Source organism: Pyrgilauda ruficollis, unplaced genomic scaffold (assembly GCF_017590135.1).
Source record: "Pyrgilauda ruficollis isolate IOZ18807 unplaced genomic scaffold, ASM1759013v1 scaffold23, whole genome shotgun sequence".
Taxonomy (NCBI): Eukaryota; Metazoa; Chordata; class Aves; order Passeriformes; family Passeridae; genus Pyrgilauda; species Pyrgilauda ruficollis.
Genome location: NW_024522539.1, coordinates 11,467,805 through 11,493,554, shown reverse-complemented (window position 1 = coordinate 11,493,554; position 25,750 = coordinate 11,467,805). Strand labels below are relative to the sequence as shown.

General features: G+C 43.8%; 1 protein-coding gene across 3 annotated transcripts in view; it reads left to right on the top strand.

The window, feature by feature from the left end:
* Positions 1–1,818: 1,818 nt before the first annotated feature.
* The window catches only part of FAM214A (family with sequence similarity 214 member A), a 46,166-nt gene continuing 22,234 nt past the window's right edge, over positions 1,819–25,750 (top strand). Inside the window, exons 1-2 of one of the 3 annotated variants that reach the window (XM_041469158.1) lie at positions 1,840–1,964; positions 3,892–4,036. Coding sequence is in view for 2 of the 3 variants with exons in the window: in XM_041469156.1 (XP_041325090.1) it covers positions 20,002–20,041 (40 nt within the window). In the remaining variant the exon portion in view is untranslated. Of the gene's footprint in view, positions 1,965–3,891; positions 4,037–19,886; positions 20,042–25,750 lie in introns of those variants that run through there. The other 2 variants (XM_041469157.1, XM_041469156.1) reach the window with 2 other exon arrangements.

Sequence of the window (25,750 nt, the reverse complement as noted above, 5' to 3'; positions counted from 1 at the left end):
TAGGGAGTGAGTGCCGCCCATAGGGCTCAGGCTATAAGATGGGGTGTTTGTAAACATCCTCAGTGGAAGGAATTACCGGAGTAATGACTGGAGATGTGGCAGTGTCTATGTACATCCCACCTATGGGACCATCTAAAAGTGCGCCAAACATTGTATTATTATCTCATGTCTTTCTGACTAACAGAGCTGTCCATGGGCCCTGCCCTGGCTGCAGTGCAGTCTCCAGGTGAGCTGTAGGTTGACATTCCAGCTTTTCTGCAGTACAGCTTCCCCTTTCAAGCAGTTCTTTCTGCTCTCTGGAGGCCACTTTAGCCGGCCTAGATCTGTGCCCCTGGTGAAGGGGGATCCCCATCACCAGGGCAGTTTGTTTTCCCGTTCTCCGTGGTGCATTTAGCAGTGCGTCCACAGCGATGGGGGGCTCGGGGCACGGCCTGGATGGGGGTCCGCACTCGGCAGCCCCGGTCCTGACCTGCTTTACTGGGCAAGCCTGATGTGAGGGATGGCGCCGGCCCGTCCCTTTCAGTGAAACCTGAATTTCTGCTGGATTAAGGCGGTTGTGTAACCGCAGCCCAGCTGACTCCATTGTTCTTCCGCACAATGTTGTTATCGGCGTGAAGTGCGCGCCGAGCACGGCGCTGCCGGGCAGGGCGGGCGCGGGCAGCGCTGCCCCGGGGCAGGGACGGACCGAGCGGCGCTCCCCGCCCCGCAGCGCGGGCTGAGCGGGCGGGGGCTCCGCATGCCGCCCCGCGGGCACTTCGCACCTGCAGTGGCCGCTCTGCGGCCGCCCACACACACGTGCATTTAAGCCCCGGCGGCCGTGGGCTCGGGCTCCTGCGGGCACACGCGGGGCCAGCGTGGGAGACCCGTGCGGGGGCAGAGGGAAGGAGGGCCGGGCAGCGGCTGACGGCACTGCAGGAAAGGCGCGGTGAGGGGCGCGCCAGCCCCCGTCGGAGCCGGTGAGTGAGCGAGGGGCCGCTCCCCTGCCCGGGGAGGGAGCCTGACTGCCAAAGCACTCGGCGGGGAGGGGGCTTAGGGACGAAGGGACGGTGCCGTTCGCGCAAACCCATAAACCCAGCGGCGCCGTTTGCAGTGCAGGGGACGGGTGTCCCCGGGCAGCGGGGACCGCACACCGGGCGGGCCCGGACCGTGCCGTGCAGAGCCGTGCCGCGCTCTGTTGCTGTGACAACCGAGCTGCTCGACGGCGGGCGGGCGGGCGGCGGCGCGGGGCATTGGCCGCCGCGCGGCACGTGGGCGAGCGTGGCGGGTATCCCCGGCCGAGCTGCGCCGCCCCGGCTCGCTCTGTCCTGCCCGCCGCCGGGCTGTGATGTGTGTGCCCCGCTCGGCGGGAGGCGGGGAGTGCCCGGCGGAGAGGAGGGGAGTTAGTCAGCGGCGAGGAGGAGGAGGAGGCAGGACCGGAGGCAGAGCCATGGAGAGCAGCGCTGGGCGGGCGGGGCGGCCTGTGTGACCGGGGCGCATCGCGGGGGCACGGCCCGGCAGCCCGGGCGGCAGCGGCGGGGCCGGGGATGAAGGTGCGGCGCAGCCCCCCGCCGCCAGCCGCCGGCCCGTGACGGGGCGGGGGCCGCGGCCCGACGGGGCGGGCGGGGGGCCGCTCGCTGCCTTCCTCGGGGCAGGCAGGCAGGCGGGCAGGAGGGAGGGGACTCCGGCAGGGGCTGCCGTCGCCCGGGGCCGCGGTGACTCAGAGCCGGGGGTGAGCCGAGGTCTGTTGTTGTGGGATTTTTTTCCCCGGCAGGTTATAAATAGCCCCGCGCGGCGCCGTGTCACGGAAGGACACCCTGGCCGGGCGCGGGCAGAGGCCCCGCCTCCCGCCGGCTGTGCCCGCTCCCGGGGCGCGAGTGACACCGCTGGCCGGGGCAGCGACAGCCCGGCTCCGCGGGGACAGCGGCACAGCACCTCGGCCCTGTCAGACCTCGCTGAGGCAGCGGGGAAGATGAAGCCGGAACGAGGTAAACGGCTTATCGGTACATTTCTTTTTGTTTGTTTTGTCTGTAGGATTGGAAGTAGCCCGGTGGTTGGCTTCGTTGTTATCGCTCTATTTCCTTACCCCCTCCCCTGTCATTTTGGGGGGTGGGAAAGGATCCAGACACTCGGGCTCAGCTCGGGAAATGCCAGTGGGAGTGGGATGCGGAAGGTGCCCCGCGAAGGGGGTTCCAGCCCCGTGTCCTGCCTGCCCTTCGGCTTTCCATTGTCTTGGCTGGATGGAAGAGACAAACGCCGTAGCGAAGTGCTTTTGCTGTGGGAATGCTGCAGTTCGTGTGTCAGACACGGCCGGCTCGTTAGCACGGTCCTGCAGTGCTGAGGCGGGAGTCGGTCAAAGGCAAATCGGGCATCGACAGACAAAGCCAGCAGATGTACAGAGATATCCAAATATAGCTGAAAAACACGCTGAAAATAACCATAACTTACATCTGTGTTGTTTTATAAACTGACAGTGCTTTTTTTTCCCCTAGTTATAATGGAGGTATTTCATAACAAGCATGGTGAAATAGAAATTTTTCACGATTATTTGGTTACATCTTGTCGGATTACTGACATCTGGTTTTACAGAAAAATCAAGACGGCAGTCTACGTATATGTTTATAACACTTGAGCTCTTTTGCCGTATAGCAACAGCTGCTGGTGCCCCTAGAGTTGGAAATATGTCATGACTTCTATTTTGATCCACAGGAGCAGTGATTATTGATTCGTGTTAAAGCAAGATATTTTTTTAAAGAAAATCTGAGAAGTGCTCATCGTAGTATTACGAATGTTAATTAAAAGCAAGAATCCATGCTTCCTAAAGCTTTGATGATTCTATTGATTATCTGGTTGCTTTTAGTTTAAAAAACATGTTCTATTTCTCTTATAATCACTTTGGTGTTTTGAGAAACACTTTTATATGGCTCAGATATTCGTATTATATAGCTCAGATACTCGTATTAAATGCTAACACTTACATGACATACACATCCTAATTAGGTTTGTTAATGACATGTTTGCTAATAGCGACACTGCATACATGACCACTCTTAGGTGGATTTCTTGTTTGTGTGTGCTGCAAGGATTATATGGTGTGATGATAGCACAGATAGTACAGAAGCAATCATAAATTAATGGGGTTTAAGTACTATGGTTTTGAAATGGGCCTTTCTCATTGCTTTCCTCCTTGTTTCTTAACTGCTTCAACCTTCACACTATCTGCTGCAGCGAGGCTGGTTGTTTGTAGGATCTTTAGATTTTAATACCAGACACTGAAGTTTGAAAACTATTTACTGTCAGCGTGAAATTATATTTCAAAATAGCCAGGTAAAACCCAAGTCAATATTTGCAGCTTTAATATGTTCTAATCTAGCAGTTCAAATTCTACATGACCTTTGTATATTCTTTTCTTTAATTTTAGGCAGAAGGAGTTAGAACACGGCAAACATTTTCAGTTGCTGTATGATAAGTGATCAGATACCTTTTTTAACCAATCTGGTGTACAAGGAACCAAATTTGTACAGAAAGCAAATTATTAGGTTGCTGGGGGATTTTTTGTGGGTTTTTTTTTCTTTTTTTTTCCCCGTAAGCTGGGAGATAATAAATTGAGATTCTTATACAGTGTAAAGTGTTTACCACAAACTGGGCAAAATCCTTCAGAAGTTATGTCTTGAAATTCTTCTAAGATAATTAACAAAAGTCTTGAAATAAATCATGGATCTTACCAAACGTGGGAGGGTATCTCCAGCCATTTTAGTGGATCCCTCCAGCTTAACTGTGTGCTAATACAGTAGAGCAATCCCATGCACAAAGGGGGTTGTGAAAGTGCTGCCTAAATGCCACGTGCAGCCCGCAGAGACTCTTAGGAGGCACGAATCATGCAAATGTTTACATGTGCTGCTTTCTGCATAGCAGCTGTACCACAGGACACAAGCAGTCAAGTGTGCAGTCACCTGCTTCCAATCGTCGCAGACTAATAGCAAAGGGCAGAGGAGAAGCAGACCACTCAGCTTGCCACAGGTTTCACTGCTCTGCAGAGCCTCAAAATCCTGAGAAGACTGTAAGTTCACACCCCAAGTAAAGCAAAAAGAAGCAGACTTTAAACAGGCTTGCAATGTGTTGGCTTTTTTTGTTGTTGTTGTTCTCACAAATAATGATATCAGATTCAGTTTGGAGCAGAGGGATGCAGTTCTTGTTTGAATTTAACTCAGCACTGCACTGAAGATTGTAATGCCCAGGCACATTGGGAGAGGTGTGATGTAGCCTTGGCTGAACTACCAGTAAGGTTCTTGTTATCCCCAGCAAAGATGGATGATGCAGGAGAAGAAAGAGGAGATGTAAATGTACAGCTGTTTTTATCAGTGGGAAGTGCTACAGAATGTTTAAATTTAAGGAGGTGAGAGGGATGGACAGAAATGAAGAAAACATGGGAATTTGACCCTAAGGTACTTAGCTATCTCTGTAGGAGGGAAAGTTGGAAAATTTGCAGCTATAGATATGTAATGTGTGAGAGCACTATGTAGGGGATGGAATATGGAGCTCTGCCTAGCAAACCTGCAGAGCAGTTTTGTGCGTGAGGGAGAGCAGGAAGAGAGCTTCGAAAGTGCAGGTAAGAATCTGGACTTATCCCTTTGCCATGCAAAGGCACAGGGCATTCCCAGGAGGTATCTCATGAGCATCACTCAGGACATGGCCATCAGGTGGGGTTTGAGCGTGGGAGGACAGTGGCTGCTCTGAGCACATTCCCAGAGCTATCTGTCCTGGGTCTGGGGAACGCAGTAACTCAAGTACTGACGGCTGCTGCTCAGCTTTACCTTCCCTGTGCTGCTGTTCTTAAAGTGAACTGTTGAAGCATCTTGAAATACAGTGGTCATGGTTCTTCAGCTGAGGCTCCACTGGTGCCAGGGAGAAGAATTATTTATCTCCCTTTCTTACACACCATGTTTTGGGAGTGATGTTTGAGTTTGGGGTTAGTTTTGGTTGTTTCTTGGGGTTTTTTTTCTTTCTGCAGTAACAACATATCAGGTTACCTGGCTTTGATCCATGATATCATCACGATTTGGTTTCTGCAGTACAGCTGCCTAGTCAGCTGCTTCGTGCTGCATGTTTGGACGGACGGCTGTTTCCTTTCTCGAGTACAGAGCTTTGCTCTTGCTTCTATTGAACTTCGTTCTAATGACTTCTGGTCGCTTCGGCAGTTTATTGAGTTTGGAAGACAGAATAAGGCTTCGTAGCAGAGTGCTTGCAAAGTTTTCCAGCTCAGCTTTGTTCATAAACTCTATAAACACACTGTTTCACCATCAGCATTAATGAAAACATTGCATAATGTCAGGGTGATAGCTTGCTGCCAAACTCAGAAGGCTTGTTATGTACTCTTAGAGTACACTTGGTGCACAACTGGAAAACATCTTGTGGTTTAGATGAATCTAGAGTATAGTCATATTTTACTGTGGAAATGTTACAAGACATCAAAAGTTTTGCTATAGTCTAAATAGCTGGGAGTTATTGCTCCTTCCTCCTCCCTCCCCCTCACGGCATGAATGATCAGTTAAAGGAGGAGGACAGGCTTGTTTGTCTCTAAATGCATGCTGGCTGGTTTTTATCACCTTATTCTAGTCTTTTCTTACTTTCTTATTGCCTTGCTTTGTTTATTCCTCTATGTGTGTTCTCTGTGTAGAGACTATTTTGTTTTCACTTACAAATTAAACAAAAAGCAGTCCTTTCTTACTTTTTGAAGCATTAATTCCCTCCTTGAGATTATCCTAATTTACAGAAATGACTTTCTGTCTACAAGAGAGGAACAAGCAGACTGAAGATTGCTTTTTGTCTTCTTCCTTCTTTGCAAGTCAAACTTGGATATGTGCCTCAGGGTCTGTTTGTAGTAACTGGGTTAAGGAACTTCTGCCACATTACTTGGTGGGTTGATGTGGAAAGAGGTAACTCTTGGTTCAGCAAAAGTCTGTTTACTGCCTCTTGTGAGAAACATAGCTGAGGCATTTTGGGATCTATCTGCGGGGAAAGCTGGAGGAGAGATTAATGAACAGTTGATGGAATTTAGATTCTTAGGAGGAAGGATGAGGAGGCATGGGACTCGGGGGAAGTGAGCTGAACCAGTGTGTTCAGTTGTGGAGTTGGTTGTTAATTTAGGAGATGTGGGTAAGGCCCTTGTTTTTATAAGCATAAAATATGCCCTATATTAACTGGGGAAGATGATATGGAAAACTTCAGCAAAGATGATGTGCTGCAGAGTAGGAAGTGAAAATATATATTGAAAAAATATGAGCTGTTTTAGTGTCCTATATTGAACCGTGATACAGACACTTTAATTTTGTAGTATCTTCTCAGTGAAATGTCACAAAGCACTTAAACTTTTCCACGGCAGAATGATGCAGCCAGTCAACAAAGCAATAAACTGGAAATGAGCTGCTTCCTGCTCGCTGGAGTTGTCACTGCGAAGGCGTCCGGGCAATGCTCGGGGCTGGGTTGCCACGGGTAAGTGCAGGTTGGGTGCTGATGAGCTGGGCTGACGCTGTGCCTGCCCCAGGAAGCCCCCGGGCAAACAGGGCACGTGTGGCCAGCTGCGTGTGCCCCGGGAGCCTGCTCCTCCTGCCTGCACGGCTGTCACATCAAACCTGCTTGTTCTCGGAAAGAAAGAGCACCTAAAACTGTTCGGGGTAAAAAAAAAACCCCACCGCCCCAAGCAAACTGACAGGGACTGCACTCGGATTCCCTTTATGGGGCATGGAGCCATGCAGCTCTCATCTTTGGGGAGAGCAGATTTGTCCTGATAGATAATATATAGATACAGGATATGAGTGAGCAGGAACAGAAGCCTTTTCTTTTTAATTGAGGGTGGAGTCTAGATGCTTTCAATACAGTTCTGTCCTTGCACCTGAGAAATGGCAGTATCAACTCTCTTTTTATTAAATTTCTACCTCAGACATTTAACTTGGAAGAATTCTTAGCTTTTAGCTGCTTAACTTTTTAAAAATGTTAGGCACCAAAAAATTCCAAGTATATTTATTTGTAGAATGGAAAATCTCAGGTTTTAATTTGAAATGCCAGTTTTTCTTACCTGTTCTGCAGTTTGTACCTAGCTATTGACAGCACGAAACGTCTTCCTGTTGTAAAAGTATTTCTTGGGTTGGAAGGGTGCTTTTATCATTGTTCAGCAATGAGAGTTCTTCATGGCATACCTGTTCCTCAGCGAGAACCATCCCGGTAACAACTTTGCCTTTTTTTTTGTAGTTTGCTTGGTGTTGTCCGTATTAGCTGGCTTTAGCTGTTGCTAAAAGAGATGCTGCTGGAGTGGCATTTCGGTGGATATTTTGGGGATTGTGGATATGCCAAGCCATAGGCTTAGAATATATAAACTGACCCTTCTGACCATATTCTTTACTTGCTGCAGTGAGAAACTTTGGCATGTCAGTTCAGATCCCTGGGGTGAAACATATTAGGTTGGACTTTGCTGTTAAGGGCAGTGTTGACATTATCATTGGATCTGAGGTCTGCCAGCTTCTAAATGTTTTTAAAAATAAGCTAACATTTATAAATACAGATTCTCATGAGAGACAAGAGTTTGCTGCCAAATGAAATTCTACTTATTAAAATTAGAAGTCTTCTGTGAAAACAGAGTAACTGATGAGAACAAACCATCTATATGACATTTGAAACGAACTTGCTCTGTCTGCTTCACTGTTTATAAAATGTTTCTTTGGTATTTTCATGGACTTCTACTAATAGCAGCCATTTACTGGTGGAGAAATAGCCATAACCTTTTATCTTTTCAGCAATGAGTTTAAGGTAACAGTCCAGCTGTTCTTTTAGTCCATAAGGTCTTGCAGTTTAACTGTAAATATAGTAGTAGTTATTGTCTCCATTCCAATGTAATACTGATTAAAGTATGTTTTTTAGATTTTTGAAATTATCTCACATAATTGTCTTTCAAGGAGGTGGTAAATTGTTCAGTCTTTGCAGGTCATTTAAATGTAATGTTTAGACAGAAGCCAATTTTAAGTTAAAATTGTTTTAGAAGAACATGTACAATTGCATGGTTACCTTTGTACTACCCAGTACTAAAACTTCATGTATAAGTAGGTAATTAAGGATGAATGCGAATACAGAAGAGTGCCTCTTGGACCTGGGTAGGTAGCTGGACTTTGGAAGACTTCACTTTCATTACCTATTCCTGTTTCTGCTGGTCTCGTGCAGGGTGGCATGACTGTAGCTACAAGCACATGGCTGAAGCCATGTGAGTTATTCTTGCTCTGCAATCAGAGCTGTACTGAGATTGGAAGAGATTTTTTTTATTTTACAAAGGCTACTTGTAAACAGTATAATTGAGTGGTAAGTCATGAAAATTCTCCATCTTTTCTTAACAATTCCCAGTTAATCTGACCAAGTCAAAACCAGCTCACTTGTACTAATACTTTTCCTTCTATGTTAAATGGGCCTGACTAGTTCTTTGGCTAGTGATTTTTCATGCTAGCTTTGGGACCAAAGCTGGTTCAAGTTGCTGTCTGGGATGGTATTACAACGTCACATTGACTCAAAATGCAAAGATGTAATAAGGTAGCATGAGGATGTTCTTGGGGATAATTTGGAGAGGGAGCTGTGTGTGAGGCAGATGGGAGGGAAGCACTCTGCATACATGAAATACTAATGACATTTCACATCTGTGCTGGTTGCACGAGTCCTTATAATGAATAAAAGCAAATAAAATAGCCTCTCTGAGAAATCTCCTGAAGAACTTTGTTTCTTCAGGAGCCATAAGGGGAGTTCTTCCCCCCACCCATACACATTTATTTTGGTGTGACCACTTTTCTTTACATGGGCAGGCATGCAGTCTCTCTCTGTGCAGGTATGTAGTACCAGTAACTATAGGGCAGCTAAGCTTCCCTCTTAGCAATGATCAATGTGTTTCCCAAACCTATTGGCTTTTTCTAAGGAAAAAAGTCAGATTTTCTTCTGAGGCATAAAAAAGGGAGAATATATCAGAAATAAGGAGACTGGTTGCACATGAGCAATGTCATCTGTTTTCAATTACACTAGTTAGTGATCTTTTTTCCATCAAGATCCCTGGGAACCAGGTTGTTAAGTAAGTCCATTTTGGATAGTGAACTACTTTAGGGAGTCTATGAGCAGGTGACTGCTTGTGCTAATTTAACCTCTTAATGGTGCTTGCTGTGTATGCAGGGATTCTTTTTGCCCACTAATGAGCCTTCGGGATTTCTAGGACATATTTCACACTTCTCTGTGCTGTAACAAATCAAGCTTCTTTCTCAGGATGCTGTGCAAGTATCATCTTGTTTTGTATAATGGGGACAGGAAGGGCAAAAAGAGATGCAGAACTTCAATAGAATTGAAGATGGCAAGTATTATTCCATATCCTCAGTGCAGTCAGCACCACAATGGGAGGTGGTAGAGTGGCAGCTGATTTCTTCTGAGGGACAAGGGAAGAAGAAGGAGAGGTGCAGGAAGAGCTGCTGTGGTCAGCCTGCTTTTTTTTCAGAGCAATGGGAAGCCCTTCTCCCCTGCCAGGTATTGTTCTCCTTGATTCCCTGCCAGGGCACCAGCCCAGCAACACAAGTGAAACAAACCATGGCTCAAACTCACACTTCCAGGCAGGTCAGCAAGTTTGGTGGAAGGCTTTGTTTGCAGACTTGGCGGGGCAGGGAGGGTGGGTAAGAGCAGTATCTGAGTAAATGTCTCTGATGGCTACTTGCCATAACTTCTGTGTTAACAAAGAGTGAAGTTTTGATATGTTGAGCTGATGCTTTTTTTAATGTGCAGTTTTCTGTAAAGTCACAAGTGCTGGTGCATTTCCTTTGCATGTTAGATCTGAATCTTTAAATATGAATCTTCAAGACTTCTATTTACTTTATTTTTAAAATTTTCATTAAGTAGGTGAATTTGAGGGTAGGGGAGAAGAGAATAGTTGCATCAAGAAGGGAAGAACTTCAGTAACTATTACAGTGATGTGGAATAAAAGAGGAGGAGTTTCCTATCAATAGGAATTGAACAGGGACAAAATTGTGAAGGTCAGCATGGACTGGGAATGCAGTTAGGTCAAAGGGATTTGATACCAACACTTATGCTGCTCAAAGGTAAACCCTGTTTTCTCTGCCGTAAATGTCTTTAAAATTGAGCTTCAGGTATATTTTCTATGCAAGTTTTCTCACTTTAGTTGCCTTTTAGTGAAAAGTATGTCTTCGCTTTGTTTTAATCTGAGGGGGAAACAGCTTCTTCCTTTTGAAGCACATGCTGTTTGAATCGCCAGAGGAATTTTGTTTACTGTGGGGAAACCATGAGAAACAAAGTATCTGGAGAGCTGGAATTGGAGGATAGGCCTTGAGTAATGGTTGCTACCGTAGCTGTACCAGCAGTAGTACTCATGGTGTAGCTGCCTACACCATGCTAACACAAGCAAGGTGTGGAGGACTCCTCTGAGGAGTCTGCTGGGAAAAAGTGGAGGAGTAAAAGCAAATAGCTGGTTTATGCATGGGAAACAGGAGGAATAGTTGATAATGCTGGAAATGTCTGAAGGCAAAGTTCAGTGTAAAGCTGCTAGAATGAACACCTGGCTCATCTTGCATCAAGCACTTAGGCCAGGCATGACGGGCTGTTATTGTGCTGCCTCTGGATGTTTGCTACGAGAGCCTCGCTGAATTAACAGCTTTCCATGAGAAAGTATTTTGGATCCACTAGAGTTGAAAGTTATGGTGCTTGATGTGCATTGTACATTCTTTCATCCCATCCTCATGTTGAGAAGATGTGGTGGACTTTTATAAATGTTTCTGGACACTTTTTGTAAGCTGGTGAAATTAATTCTTGTGTAAGTTTCTAGTGTGAGCAGCTTTATGTTGCTCACTGATTTTTATTTTATTTGATTTTAATTTTTGTTTGATGTAAAAATCATAGTGGGACCGTTAGTATCTGATGCTTTCAGCTTCTCTAGGTGTACTGTGGACTGCATGTAGCCTTTCTCACTCAAGAAATTTGAGTTTGAACATAAGTAAAAGGAAAACTATATACAGAGTGTAAGTGGTATATCTAACCATCTCTTTAGCATGCATTGCAAGCATCAAGAACTGACCTCAGCTTTGTTCTGAGGAATTGAGCATCTGTACTGGGAGAAGGGGAATAAGGCTGCCTACATGAGAGCACTTGGTGGTTTTGTGTTCTGTAAATTAGTAACTCAATCCAAAATGTTTGTTTCAAGGAAGGGATATGTTAATAGAAGTGTATTTTTATTTTTAGCTTGTCTCCATGACTAGGCTGTGCAAACATAAGGTGCTGTGGAGTCATCAGGCTTTGCTCCTTAGGGGTCACATGCACACCTTGCTTCTCCTGCACAAGGCAGGGCTGGAACCTGAATTTTCTGACCTGCCTCATTGCTAGACATCCTGTGCTTTGGCATGGCCCTTCAAAGGTTGAAGTTGAGTGTTTTTTATATTAATGTAGGGTTGATGACAATTATGCCTATGGGCAAGTGCCTCTGAATTGATGTGTAATTCACTTGATACTGAGATGAACCATACTTGGCTCTGATTTCCTGCTTTATGGAATGTGTAGGGCTGCTTACTCCCAAAGTGACGGGATAAAATCCATATGTATGAAGACCTCACCTTTTTCAATTTTAGAAGTGTTATTTGTGGCAGAAGGTGGGTTAAAATACAGTCTGGTTATCTTGATTATTGCCTGTCATTTTGCACAGTGCTAGAACTGTGAGCATAGTAGTAGTATTTGAAGCGCATGTACTTTATGATGGTGAAGTATGCAGCCTGGGATAAAGTCCTGTGTGCTACCATATTCTCATGTAAAGCATCTTGTGCCTCTGGAATTTGTGAGAGCATGAGAGATCCAATAAATGAGTAATGTCCTTCAAGGTAGGCTTTGTTTTGGTAGAATTTCTAATATTGCAGTTTATAAATTTAGCGTGTTATTAGGCCAGATGCATTCACTTCTGGGGTGTACATCTACAAACAGGCACAGAGCTCAGCTTAGTGTACCTACAGCTGGTTTAGGGCTGTAAGCTTAAAAGCTGGAGTGTCAACAAGCTGTCCTACTTTTACTGTACTTGAAGAATATCTGGTGTGAAAAGGATCTTTGTGGTTGCATTGCAGTAATGCAGTGTGGGGAGACTGTTCAGGAGCAGTGTGGTGGGTAGGTGTGCCCATCATCTACAGACAGCTGCTCATCACTAAAAATTTGTTAGCTGGCCTGTAAAAACAGCTGGTGGCTACTGAATGCTGTCTCTGCTGGCCCCGGTGGGAATTGACTCGGGTGTTGTTGCTCCTGCTTCTTGTTAGCAAAATTTCTAAACATACCATCTTTATTAATGTGATAAATATTCCTCTTACCCCTCCCATTCCTTCTGTATGTACTGAATAACTGTTTTATAGAAAATCATCTGAGTACTTTTCTCAAATGCTAGGTAGTTGCTTGATTAAGAAAACCTGGAATTGCTTTTTCAGACAACTGTGTGAATGATGGTGTTTTTGTAGAAGTAAATGTTCCATGAAGGAAAAATACTTGGAAAGCAAGCAGGTAAAATATACAGGAAGTCTGAATGTCAGTGACTAATGGAATGGTATGTTTTGCATCTAACTCTCTGTTAGGCACTATCTGTATGTGAGATCTTTAAATGGGCCAACTACTAAAAGGTATCTGACCTTCCTCAGATAAAATGTCTATTTAAAAATCTTGTATAGACTTTGTTTTCTTGCGACCACAGCTAAATTATACTGGTATATAAAATGTGAGTGGGGAAAAGTAATTTTGTGAAGTGGCATGTTTTCCATGCTCTTGAATGGGTTGGTGAGTGGTACTGGATTTTGAATGTGGTTGTGTAGTCTAGTTTGATCTGGACTTTTCATAGTTTCATGGTATCTAATTACAGAACAAGGGTTTTAGTCTAGCTTTGTGATGTGGTTAGGCTGAGTGAGATAGGTTTTTTGCACTGATTATGTTAATATGGTACTGTCATCTGACTTTAATACTTGTAAATACGTCAGAACTGGATGAAATTGTTTAACGTAGCCAGTACATTGTTTAGACTATATCTAAAATAGTACACGCTGTTTTGAGACTACTCTCTTGAAACATCCTCATAAATTAGTCCTCAGAAGTGCCCATTACAAATACTGAAGTAAGAGCTGCAGTAGTGCGAGGGGAGCTGGATCCTGCTCCCCGCTGTGTGCCCCGGGAGGGTCGGAGGAGGGAGGCGGCCGAGCCACTCCCGAGTGGGCTGAGCAGCGGAAAAGGAGCAGTGGGAAGTTGGCTGGTGCCGGCTGGCAGGAGGACGGGCTGGCGGCTTTTTCCGCTCCAGATGTAAATATTCATCACCTCGCAGCCTGCAGCTCGGGCTGGCTCTCCGGAGCGCTGCCGTGCGGGAACATTCCGTGTGCGGTGCCAGCGCGCAGACAGCCGGCAGCTGCTCTGGCTGGAGCGGGGAGCGCGGTGCCGGCGTGCCCGGAGCAGGGCAGCGGCCCTGCCGGCCCTGGCATCCCCTGCGAGGGGGCCCCGGCACGGCGCTCGGGGCACGGCCCGGTCCCGGTCGCGCAGCGCGGTGCCGGTGCTGTGCGCTGCGGCGGGGCCGCCCCGCTCACCTGGCCCGGGCGGGCGGGCGCGGGGGCCGGGCCGGGCCGTGCCGAGGGGCCGGCGCTCGGCCGGCGGGGCCAATCGGCGCCCGGCCCTGTTGCTATGCGCGCCCCTACTCTGCCTCCTTTGTGGAGGATGCCGTGGGCACCCACCCACCCGCGCCGGCGCTGCGGGGCTCGCTGCGGGAGCGCCGGGCCGCGCGGAGAAGGTGTGTACGGCAGCGAGCCCCGCGGCTCGGGCCGGCCCGGCCCGGCTCGGCTCGGCCCGGGGCGCCGGGGAGGGGGCCGGGCGGAGCGGCGGGGGGAGGCTGGAAGGCCGGTGGCACCGGCCCGGACAGGCTGCAAGGCGTGAAACAAGTTCAAGCTGTGTAACTCGGAGTAGTCGGCAGTTGTTGGCGGTGTCTGTCTGAGAAAGGTGGTTGGAAATCCACCTATACTGAAGTGTAGCGAAGTTCGCCTCTCCGGCTGAGTCTGTAAACAGTTCCTTTAGAAACCCAAACCAGACATTCTTCCTTTCCTTCCGTGTGCTGAGCCTATGAAACGCTTAATTTCTGTGCGTTGGGGGTTGGCTTTTCGTTTTCCTTTTTTAACGTTCCCTTAAAGGAAAGTAATGGACAGCCTAAAAATTAACTCGGTTAATTCATTATGTTGTTAGGGCAAGAGTATTAAATGTCCTGGAACAGGAGGGGAGGATTTTTAAGCCTTAAAAGTGAGACGTGTAGTTAAGTGTCAGATGTGCTAACAGTTGTAGTTAGTGTAGCCATATGTAACTGTTTGACTCTTCATTGTTATGAGAAAAAAACCAACCTCTTCCCCCTCCCAAAAACACCCTGAAGCTTAACTGAGTTTCTTCTGTGCCTTGTTATGTAGGTCAAGTTTCTCTCTCCTCTTTTTTTTTATTTCCAGCAGGAGGAAACTATTACAGTATTTTGATTTCTGCTAGAAACAATGCATGAAACATTATTAGCCCTTTGCCACTACTTGTTTGTCTTGGGGCAAATGAAGCTGATGCAAATATGTCAGCTTTGGGGGCAATAAAAATATGTATTTTTAATTAGCATCTTACTGGTTGCTCAACTATATGGTATAAAAAGCTAATTAATATTATACTAAACTCAGTGCAGAATGGAGGATTATCTATTGCTTTTTATGCGAACTTGTTATCTAAAAATGTGACTGTTGCTCTGACCAAGTACTTGCATATATATTTATTCATATATATATATATGTATGTGTATTCATCCTGTGTCCAGAGCTTGTTGATATTCCTCTGAAAAGTGTAAAAGCTCTAATTTAAGTGAGCTTGCTGACATTGGATGATCCACTCCTGGCACTGGAGGAGGAATGATTCCACTAGTGTACTCTTGTGTTTTGTGTGGGAATATTGGCTTTGAATCACTGAAACACTGCTTTATAAAGTAGTAAGGAATTTCTGGGAGGACAAAGTGAAATTTCATAATTGCATAGATTAAATTTTAAATATGTGAGCCTGCCATTTTGCAATGTGGAAAATTACCATATGTTAGGGAAGAGGGAGGCAAACTAGATTTTTGGCTGAAATTCTGTTAAGCCTTTCGGTTTTGACCCTATGTAATGTTTTATTATTTGGAGTACCAGAAGACTATTACAGCTTAATAACATGACTTAGAGTATGGAAACTTGTAAATAGCTGAATTGTGCTGTGTGACACAGCTCAATTCTAAAACTATCAAAAATGTTCTTTTGTTTTATGCATTCAAAATTCTGTAGTAGACTCTGGTGTCCATTTTAAAGTGCAGTGTTTTACACAGCTTGAGAGTTGTAATGTCCTCATTTATCCTCCCAAATAAAATTTAAAAACAATTTTATGGGCCTGGCCACTCTCCCAGAATTTTTTTTTTTTTTTTCGATGGGAAGTATATATTGTCTCTTTTGTAACTTTTTTACTTTTGCAGGTTACTGTTTAACCACTTATGGGCAGGCGCTGTAGGTGAAGGTTAATAGCATTGGAAAAATGACCCGAGGAGCTTCATGCTGCTCCACCATCATCAATTTCATCTCTCAGAGCTCCTTGCATTTCTCAGGAAGGAGTATAATCTCTGCCTTTGGTCTGCTAGCCTTATGCCTCTCCCTCCTCCCCACCCTCTCAATAATTTGGGCTGCAAATACTGAAACCTGCTGAAGCTGGAGGTAGCCTTACTAGCTAGGAGGAGGATTTTGGGTGGTCAAACGTGTTCTGACAAAGTTCCACAAGATAAATTATCCACCACTTAGATGACAATGAATGGTTTGTAACATCAAAGTTTTGGGAGATCAAGTAGCACAAAGAGAAGATGAATACAAAAAAGAAGCTGCAGTAGAAGAGGTCAGATGTTATGAAAATAGTTTGCTCTGGGCTTTTTGTTTTGTCTTTTTCTGTATTTCAGATAAAATAATGGAATTCTTAATCTGCGTTCCTCACCTGAGCACACTTCCTAACAAGTCCTGTGCTTTTTTTCTGGTGTGCTTTTTTAATTACCCTGATAGTTCTAGCAGCAGTGCTGCAGAAGTTTTCAGCTTGTAGGTGTAATTTCTAACTGACATGATGTTGTAATAAAGTTATAGGAATATCAGCTTCTACTTAACCTGTGTGCTATAATGTTTAATGTCTTGTCCATTAAAATAAAATTATTGAATTCTTCTTGAGTGTTTCTATCTCTTCTCCCTGTTAATGCTCTTTACAAGCTTTATTATTATCAGTGCATTTGCACTCTTAGGTTTGTTTCTCATTTTCTTGTTTTTCAGTTATTCTGGGGAAAAAAATTGCAGCTCAGTGGCATTCGTAGGTGCCTTGCATGTAGGCAGAAAATGTGCTTAATAGTTCTTCCCCACAACTGTATTTATCTTGAGCTTAGTTCTGCCATCAGTGTTCACATTCTTGTTGGAGTTGAGCAAGCCTCTTGAGTTGATTTGGTCTGATAGTCAGAAAGCTGCCCTGGATGTATTTCTCCAATCCTTCACATATCTGTAATGGAGAATTTTCCTGAACCTGCTAAAAGGAAAACCTCTTCAGGCACTTCTAGGCTGTTCAGTTGCATCATTCTCTTTTGAACCAGAAGTAGTGACACTGGGTCCTTGTTCTGGATCTCTAAACCCTTGTATTATATCAGATCTATCCTATGCATGTATGGTTGTATCTACCAGGTCTCTCATCTTTGTAGTCTGAGAAGGCATCTGAGCCTGTGCTGTCTCTGAGCCATGTTCTGCTGCTCTGAAATTATTTGTGCAAACAACAGGCTGCTGGTCTGCTTGTCATCATGAAAGACAGAGCAGCCTGGAAAAAGACTGTCTTGTTATTGGGATGTGTGGCTTAGTCTTCTGATGCCCTGCAACTCTCTGTATTCCACATAAGTATTTTCAAAATTTTTTTCTACTTTATAATTTTGAAGGATCTGAGTTTTGCTGGCTGTACCTGTGAACAAAGTGCTCTGAGCATATGTTAGGGTGTTAAATGACTGAAACAAGGACTTCCTGCTTCCTGCTGAAGGCCTCTTCCTTGCCCTTAATAGTACTGGTTTTTGGTTTTTTTGGGGTTTTGGGGTTTTTTTTGGATGGTTTTTTTTATTTGGGTTTTTGTTTGTTTGGTTGGTTGGTTTTTGGGGTTTTTTTGGGGGGATTTTTTTTTTTTTTGTGAAGTAGTTTTAGGAACAGTAAGATGCATTGTTCCCTCTTGTCACTGTACAGCCTCCCACTTTCTTCTTAAGGGTGTGATGAGTGAGGAGCAACAAGACTGGCCTGCTTTCCTAGAATGAGACTCAGAGTGTTTTTCTTTAGGTTGTGCAGATTTAAATGAAGATAGCAGAGTAAAGGTAAGGTAAAATGCTTTTAACTCCAAAATTCTAAGCTTGGAAATGAATAACTAAGTTTTATTTTCTTCATGAATGCAGCAAATAGACAAACATATTTCAGATTCTGTCAGAGGATAAAAGGCAGTATTTACTTGTTAGTGACACATGGTTGAATCAATGCTATTCATCCCTGAAATAAAACTACAAAACTTTTCTTTTGCAATATCAAGAAGTTGGGATAAAGAAGATTGAGGAATGTTGTGGAACTTGGGGAAGATAATGTACAGTGGAGTGTACTTAAGTGGGAGGGATATAGCCTCTCTTGGAGTTCAGCCACATCATCTACTGTCTGATGAAATTATTTTCAAATTGCTGTCTAACAATAAAGCTGCTGCTTCTAGAGGTTGGTGTCTGCATAAGTGTTTGCTTTTTCCTTGGTGAGGAAGGAGAATATTGGCCAACTTGAAGTAATGGTGGTCATCCTACCTGAAAGGTAACTGAGCCCTCAGATGAATGTCCACATTAATTACGAGATTTTCAAAAGGGCTGAAGGTGGGGAGACTTAAATAGCAAGCACCAGTGCTAACAAGCAAGACTGTTGTTAAATAGTTAATAACAGATGGCTGAACTTCTGATGCAAATGATGAGACAGAACAAGAGAAGTTCTCTACATCCTGACCCAGCAACTCCTCACTACTGCCATGGAAACTAACACATTTTACTCTCCAGTTTTAGCAAAGTTTATGAAACTCAAGATAACTTGTTGGTTTTACGACTTTAAAACAATTTCTGAAAGGCAAAGCAAACCAGCTGGAGAATGAGAAAAGGTAAACGAAGAAAAAGTGGATATGAATTCCTAGAGGCCTTGTGTATTGAAGTTCCTATAACATCTTTCCAAAAGATTTCTGAAGTACTGTGTACTTTAAAATGCCTGGCAGTTAAAACATCAGTTTAAGTGCAGAAGTTTATAATCTGAGCAAATCTCTCTGAGTCCTTTCCATTTCACTAAAAATGAAAATCGCCCCATGCAACTTGAATGGCATCGGAAAGGGAGTAGGAGGTGAGAAGCTGTCTGCATTTGACCTGGGCATGGCAGAGGTGAGGAGGAGCCTGTGGTGGGGTGGATGTGACTTCTCTGACTCGCACTGGCCTTGGGCTGTGTGAGCAGGATGCTGGAAATGCCCCAAGTGTTGTCTTGTTTTTATAGCGAGGTTACTCTATGGGTCCTGTACCTACTGTAGTTTAATTCAAACCAGAATGTCAATATCTCTTTTTAGGGTAAGACATCTGAAGGATTGTTGTAATAGACTAAACTTCATGGCATTGAAAGTACTGGGGGGTGGGGTTTCATTTGGGAAGTCATGAACAAGAGTTGTGTATATAACTGAGTCCAGGTCACTTCTCATACAGCAGGAACAACCTGTTGTAAGTTTCTTTTATCAGTGCTGTTAAGAACATGTAGATTCCTCAGCTTTTGCTGTGTTTGTGAGGTACATCTATGCTTGTGGGTCTTGACTACAGCAGTGGCTTCTTTGCAGAGTAAAGGAAGTACTTCATGTAGTTGTGTACCAGCCTCTACATTCTCAGGCTGTTTCCTCACTGTTTTGTGTTGCTGTGTCAGATGGATCAAGGACTTCTTCATCCTCCAGGTGTGTAACTCAGTCATAAGAGGACTTAAAGAGAAGGGAAGCAAATTTATGGAGTTATTTCCTGAAGATTATTATGTGTTATCTGTGATACAAATTAAGACTCACAGTTGGGTATCTGTGCTTTGCTGGGTATTATACAAGCATGGAACAAAAGACTGTCCTCACCTCAGACCTTATGCAAGTATCAAACGCTAAATCAATGGCTTCCAACAGAGGGCTGTGTGGAGACAAAGGGATAATACTGATAGAGACAGATAAACTGTGCTCCCAGAGGCTAACGAGCCTTTATCACCGTAATGGAGAAGCTGCAAAGCAGAGTCATTTTAATCAAGAGTGTAGGACAACACAGGGGGAGTAAGGACTGGTGATTAAAGTAATCACAGGCCAGTTTACTGCAGTACTGAGTGGGTGACAACAGGAATGCTGGTAAGCCATGGAGGATCTTGAAAGGAGAAGGAAAAAAAAAAGTAATTTTCTTGTTATGAAAGATGATGTTCTAAAAGACAGAAAACAACAGGAAAATACAGTTTCCTGTTAGGCACCGACCAGAGGTACCTTAGAAGGCTGGATGGTGGTGAGGCATGACCTTGTCTGTGCCTTTTTCACACAGATTCCATGAGAAATCCCGCGGGCAGTGCTGCCTCTTCCCTGGGCAGGCAGATAAGGCAGTGCCATCTGCTCGCTGGGGCCCGGCTGGCGGGTGGCATTCACGGGGGCTGTGCCCAGCCCAGAGGTCCCCACTGGCAGGGCGTGCTTCCAGCTTGGACTGTGAGGAATTTATCTCTGAGGAAAATCTTTGGATTTCAGACAAGCATTTTTCCATACTCAAGAGGAAAACCAACTCATGCTAAAAGCAATTCTCTGAATGCTGGTTCCTAGGGATTCAGCCCAGCAAGGAGGGTGTAGTGAACCCAGTTTGCAGGTTTTTCTGGGGATAAAGAGGGCAGGTTGCTTGTTGTCTGGATTCCCATGCCAGATTCAGAACTTTCTTCAGCCACTAATTCAGATGGTAAGAATAAAATGTTCTGTGCTAAAAATCTCTCAGATGTGTTTTTTATTAGTTCTTGAAGATAAGCAATTGCAAAAAACCAGCTGTTTACAGTAATAGCCAATGTAATCAGATATTTCTAAATGGAAACTTTAAGTCTTTTTGACCACTCTTCTGTGCTTGCTGTTTTGTTATCTCTTAGAAAAATTCCTCTTCCTCCAACAAACTTATGCATTGTTGTCCCTTGATAATAACAAAATTTATTTTCTTTATTGATTTCTAGTAGAAAATCTCTGTATAATTGTTTTGTTAATGGGAGGGTTGACAAAATAAGTTATGGGTATCAGGCACTTGGATTCTGGAACGTTTGTGAAGGGCTTTTGGTTTTTTTACCTGATGCTTAACTTGAGCATTCACAATAATTTATTAGATCTATTAAACCTGACAAGTGGGCATATCCTTAATGTTGCCTGAACTGCGTTAGTAGCTGAAGTGAAGCTTTTGGCATATCTGATCTGAATTCATCTTGGAGCAATTTTCCCTGAAAGAAAGGAGTTTTGGTATTTTCTGATTGAAGTTGCATTGGATATTTGCTTTGGGCATTAATACTTTTTCTGCTGGTCCAAAACTCAGCTTTCTGGGCTTTTTCCCCTGCTGCTTACTTTAATTAAATATATAGTTGTGAATCATCAAGGAGGAACTAAAGTAAGGTTTTACTTGTTTATCTGTCTTTGCTCATGTCAATTTGTTTTGCCCAGCTACAAAAGAGGCTGGGGAGGGCCTTGAGCTTTGAGTGGATAAAAACTGTTATTCTTTATGTGCTGCTCATGTTCACTATTTTTAGTGCAGTGTTTTGTTTTTCCTAATAATTTATAGCTGTGTCCCTTGACTCACGGGTCACCTGATTTGAGAGCACGCGAGCAGGGTTGGAGCCTTTGCTCTTGCATAAACTGATAGTTTATCTCGAGGAGCAGGATGCTGCTGCTGCTGGTGAGATTGGCTTGGAAGTGGCCGTGGAGGGGTGAGCCCCGTCCCTTCGTTTCTCTGGAAAGGATGTTCCAAGAATCCGCAGGACAGGGTGTTACAAAACACACGTGCAGGCAGAGAGCTCCGGGCCCGGCCAGGCCGTGGGTGAGTCGAGGTCAGCGCCGCGCAGGGACACCTTGCCTGCTGTCCTCACCGGCCTGCCTCGTCCCTGCCAGCAGCAGCCCCAAGAGATCCTCCCCTTCAAGGCAGAAGTGTTTTCAGCAGATACACGATGAACACACTGCTATTATCCCTGCTCCAGTGGTGTTAATTTTGGCACTCTATACGAGTGTCTTGCGTCTGGGATTGTCAAGCTTGTTTTGTTCTGGGAGGGGCCCCTGGCTGGATGTTTCTGGTAGCCTTCAAAGCTGCAGGGCAAGCCTGGAAGGATGGTTGAATGAAGGGGAGAGGGAAACCAGACTCTTAAATTTTGTAAGCAAACAAGTATGCTGTTTGAAATTTCACTGTTAAAGTGGGCCCAGCTTTTAAAAAGGTACTTTCCAAGGTCTGGTGCTCTAGAGTTTCATTAGTCTGATTGTTGTTTTTTTTTTTTTAAATCTTAAGGTCAGTCTGATTTGTAACAAGATAAATGTACTCTGCTAGATCCTTTCAATTCTTCAAACTGGGTGAAAGCAAAGAGAAGGAAAAACAAGCTATTCAGTACTTGCACAGGTGAAATACATCTAGACATGTACAATGACTATTTTGATGATTTGAATTGAACTACAAGTTCATTACTGTCCAAGCAGTTGCAATTTTTAATTCCTGGCCCATGAGGTCTTTTCAGCCCAATGGAAAACTGCACAGACTGTCATATTCTGTAGAATTTAAAAATAATGCCTATTAACCTTCATTTATCTGGATCAGGGCCATTGGCTGACCTAGGTAACAGTGCTGGCATTCATTCATAACTTTATGGCTTTTACAGGTTCCTCTAAGATAACAGGATATTTGAAATTGAGTGTTATCCATCCTTGAGGGAGAGGGGTTACTTTTTCCATGGGTGCAGGGTTTATTGCTGCACTGCTGAGTTGCTGATAGTGCCTATTTTACACTCTTACCCAATTTGTAATGTAAGTAACAAAACCAAAACTTTTAAAATGTGCTACATGTAAATTATCAAAATTCTTTCCCCTGAAGAAATCACATACTAACCACGTGTGGGAGAGTTGTTTGTCTGGTTTTATTTTTTTAGTGGTCTTTTAATAGAGTAGACTCACCAAAAGTTGGACTGGGTGTTTTTTTTTTTAAAAACATGTAGACTTCTGCCCACCCCTGTCCCACAGTCTTCTCTGGTTTATTTTTGTTTGGGGTTTTTGTAACCACAGTAAAGCTGAGAAATTGCAATATCTATTAAAAATAGATACTGATAGGTATCTTTTGGGGAGATTTTCAGCATACAAGAGCTTTGTCAGTAGCGTGGTTTTCAAAAACCATCGGTCAGGCCCGTTGGCACCCAACCACAGTGTGAAGATGAGTGTTTGAGTATTGGTTGTTGAAAGTTTTGTGAGTGTGTGGAAGGCTGAGTTTTGTGAGTGTGTGGTTTTGGTGCTTCTGAAACCTCACTTGCCTAGACAACAATATTGTGTTGAGGGCTGAATGCTCAGGGAAAGGTTTCCATAAAGTGTGATCCCATAAGTCAGCATGGTACTTTTACCAGGGGCTTTCCCTGACTGCAGCAGCTGTGGCATGCCTGCTGATTCCACCCAAAAGTGAGTCAGAGCTCTCACACAGCACTTCTCAATCTCTGGTTTATTTTCCAACAAGTCCAACTATGGTCTGAAGCAAAGGGCACACGATGTAACAGTTCTTTTCCTTGCAATGGTTTTAGGGAAGAAGAACTTGTGCCTGGTGGTTGTAAACCAGAGTGGAACCTGTGCATGCACAGAGCAGAGATGGCATTTCCCAGTGAGATTTTTGTGTTCCCATTGCAGTTTTGTCAGGCACTAAATGACTCTTCCAAATAATTTGCTCAAAATCCTTTTGAAAGCTGAAAGCTACTTTATATTTCTCCTCAGAAAAGAAGTGTTATTTTATATATATTAATAGAAAAATAAGCACAAGAACACTTGAAAGTATATTGCCAAAGTTTCTAAGTACAATACATATTTGAGGTGATGAGATAAAGCATGAAATACCCCAAACAGAATTTTTTTGGTGTTAATGGGGAAATTTTAGAAACCAGTATATTTGGCAAGGATAACACTTCATCCCTATAAATGCTGAGCCCAAAGATACTTGTGTCTGTTGTGAAGATACATTACAGAGGAATAAACCCAGTGACATTTAGCAAAAATCTGGTGAGCAAAAGGTGCAAACATCTAGTCTTTTTAAGTGCAGCTCTCATAGGTACTGAAATACCTACTGCAGGATTTTTTAAGAGGTCTGTGTTGTTTTCCAGTAACATCTGGATGTGATTTATTATCACAAATTACTGCTTTCCATCTCTAAACGAATCTCTGTATAAAACAGGACAGAAGTCTGCAAGTAGTTGAATCTTTGTCAGGCTGGATTGTTAAACAGTTAAAATTGAAACTTATGTATGTCATCCTGCATTGTATTGTGTTTAGGGCCTGAAATAAAATTTCTGGCATACACTTTTATTTATGTACTATAAAAATGCTGTCACAGCTGGAATTTAATGCAGAGTTGCCATCAACCTGTTTAATGGGAGGGATGTCTTGGCCTGGGAGTTAGACTTCCCAATACTCAATTGCAACTGTCACATGGATGATATGCCTTCAGGAAGAGGTGAGGATTAGCTAAATAGATGTGCTTTTTCATTGCTAACACACACTGGGTTTCATTTGAAAAGAAAGCAGCAGCTGTGGAGTCACTGCAGAATGATATTTACAGCTAAGGTGAAATAGAGTAAGCTGATGAAAGCCTTCAGTCCGTGTGTCTTCAGCCATGTGGCTGCTGCTAAGCTCCTTCTTCAGTTAATGAGCAGCCATAATGAAGGTGGTCATCATTCCCATCTCCAAGGTTCCCTTGGCTGGGAAAGCCTTGATGAAAGTCATCAATACCAGTGAGGGAAGCATGGAAACAAATTATATACATAGAAACTTTGTATTGGAAAATACGTGTTTTAGTGTAAAAAATGCTCAGTGATTTGCCAAGGAAACGGGAAACTCTCAGATATTCTGTCAGCTTAAGAGTGCTCTGCTTTCTCTTCTAGGGTGACACACAGCTCCTTCAGCTGCCCAAACTGAGCATTTGGATGGGTTTTGCATTGTGGTGCCAGTGCCTGTGAAGTTAGCCTAGGTCTGACCTCCCCATTGCCCTTGCTTCCCCCCTGGGACTAGGGTGGAATTTAAAACAGAAATTTGTTTCCAGTATAATTCTGCAAAGTTTCTATCGGCATGTTTACCAGGGTAGTAAATCACTGCATTGGAGATGAGTGAAGGCCAGATATTCCCTTCCAGTTACAGCCCAGTGTCTATTCTATACTCAGCACCACACACTAATTCTAGAAGAGCTGTTTTCTCCTAATTATTTTTTTTTAGAAATGAACAGAAATACTTGACAGAAATCCTTTTGCTCTGTTGGGATTTAAGTTTTTGTTTTGTTCAGATAGGTGCATTGTGTCATGCAGTTTGTTCTAACACTAGATAGCTTCAGGCAGAGCATCAGCTAAACAAGGGGAAAATGTAAAAATGCTAGAGATTAATTAATGGAAATTACTTGGTCTGCTCCTTTTAGGCATTTTTGTTTCATTATAATATAACTTCAGTTTTTTGTGTAGTCACATTTAATGTAATCACAATGTAGGAAGTAGTAATATAAAGGAAAACAGAAACTGATGTGCTCTTTAGGGCATTTGCTGAGCCAAGTCCTCTGCTTTCAGGACCTGTCCGGTTGTAGCTTGTTGGTACAAAGTAGCACCTTTAGTTTAGGGGTCAGCAAAAAGAAAATATTCTCTTCCCACAGCTGGCTTATTTTTAAATTGCTAACCATTGCAGCACTGATAATCTTACAGCTTTACTGATATTTCAGCACTTATGTACCCATGTCAGGATAGAGTGAGACAGTTGTATTTTACAATATGCAAGTTCTCCTGCAACTTTTGGTGAATCGATGTTTGAAATAAGCCTCAAAGTTCATGTTTTCAGGTATTGCTTTCCTTCTACTAAATACAGATGTTGAAATTGTAATGATTGACCTACTTTATAATTTGTGATTTCATTGTGGAGCAAGAAACGATTCAACTGATACCATTTTTTCTTATTCCTTTTCTTTGTCCACTTAAGGGAATACAAATCCAGTTTCCCTGATCAAAATGCAAATATTGGATCTAGAATCTGGTTTAATGCCAAAAAATCAAAAGAAGCACATTAAACTGTTGTTGCTTAGATAAAAATAGAAGCTACAGTTGGACGGAGAGAAGTGACTCAGTAAGCAGCATGGTGATGGCAAAATAGGATGTCAGCCAAAACGCAGGAAGCAAGATGGGAACACCCAGATCAGTTTAACAGTCTGCATTTTACACTCCCAGAGAGCAGGAGTTTCTGAGATGACTGCAAGAAACTTAAGCTTTAAATGGATTTTATGTCTGTATTTATTAAGCTGTTTGAACCTGAAAAAGTTTTAGTAAAATGTGAATTGTACCTTTCTTTTCCCCCAGCCCAGTTTTAAAACCAGTCTCTCTATTTACAGTAAAGCTGCCTTGAGATTAGCCCTGGGTGCTGTGAGAGGCACCCAGCA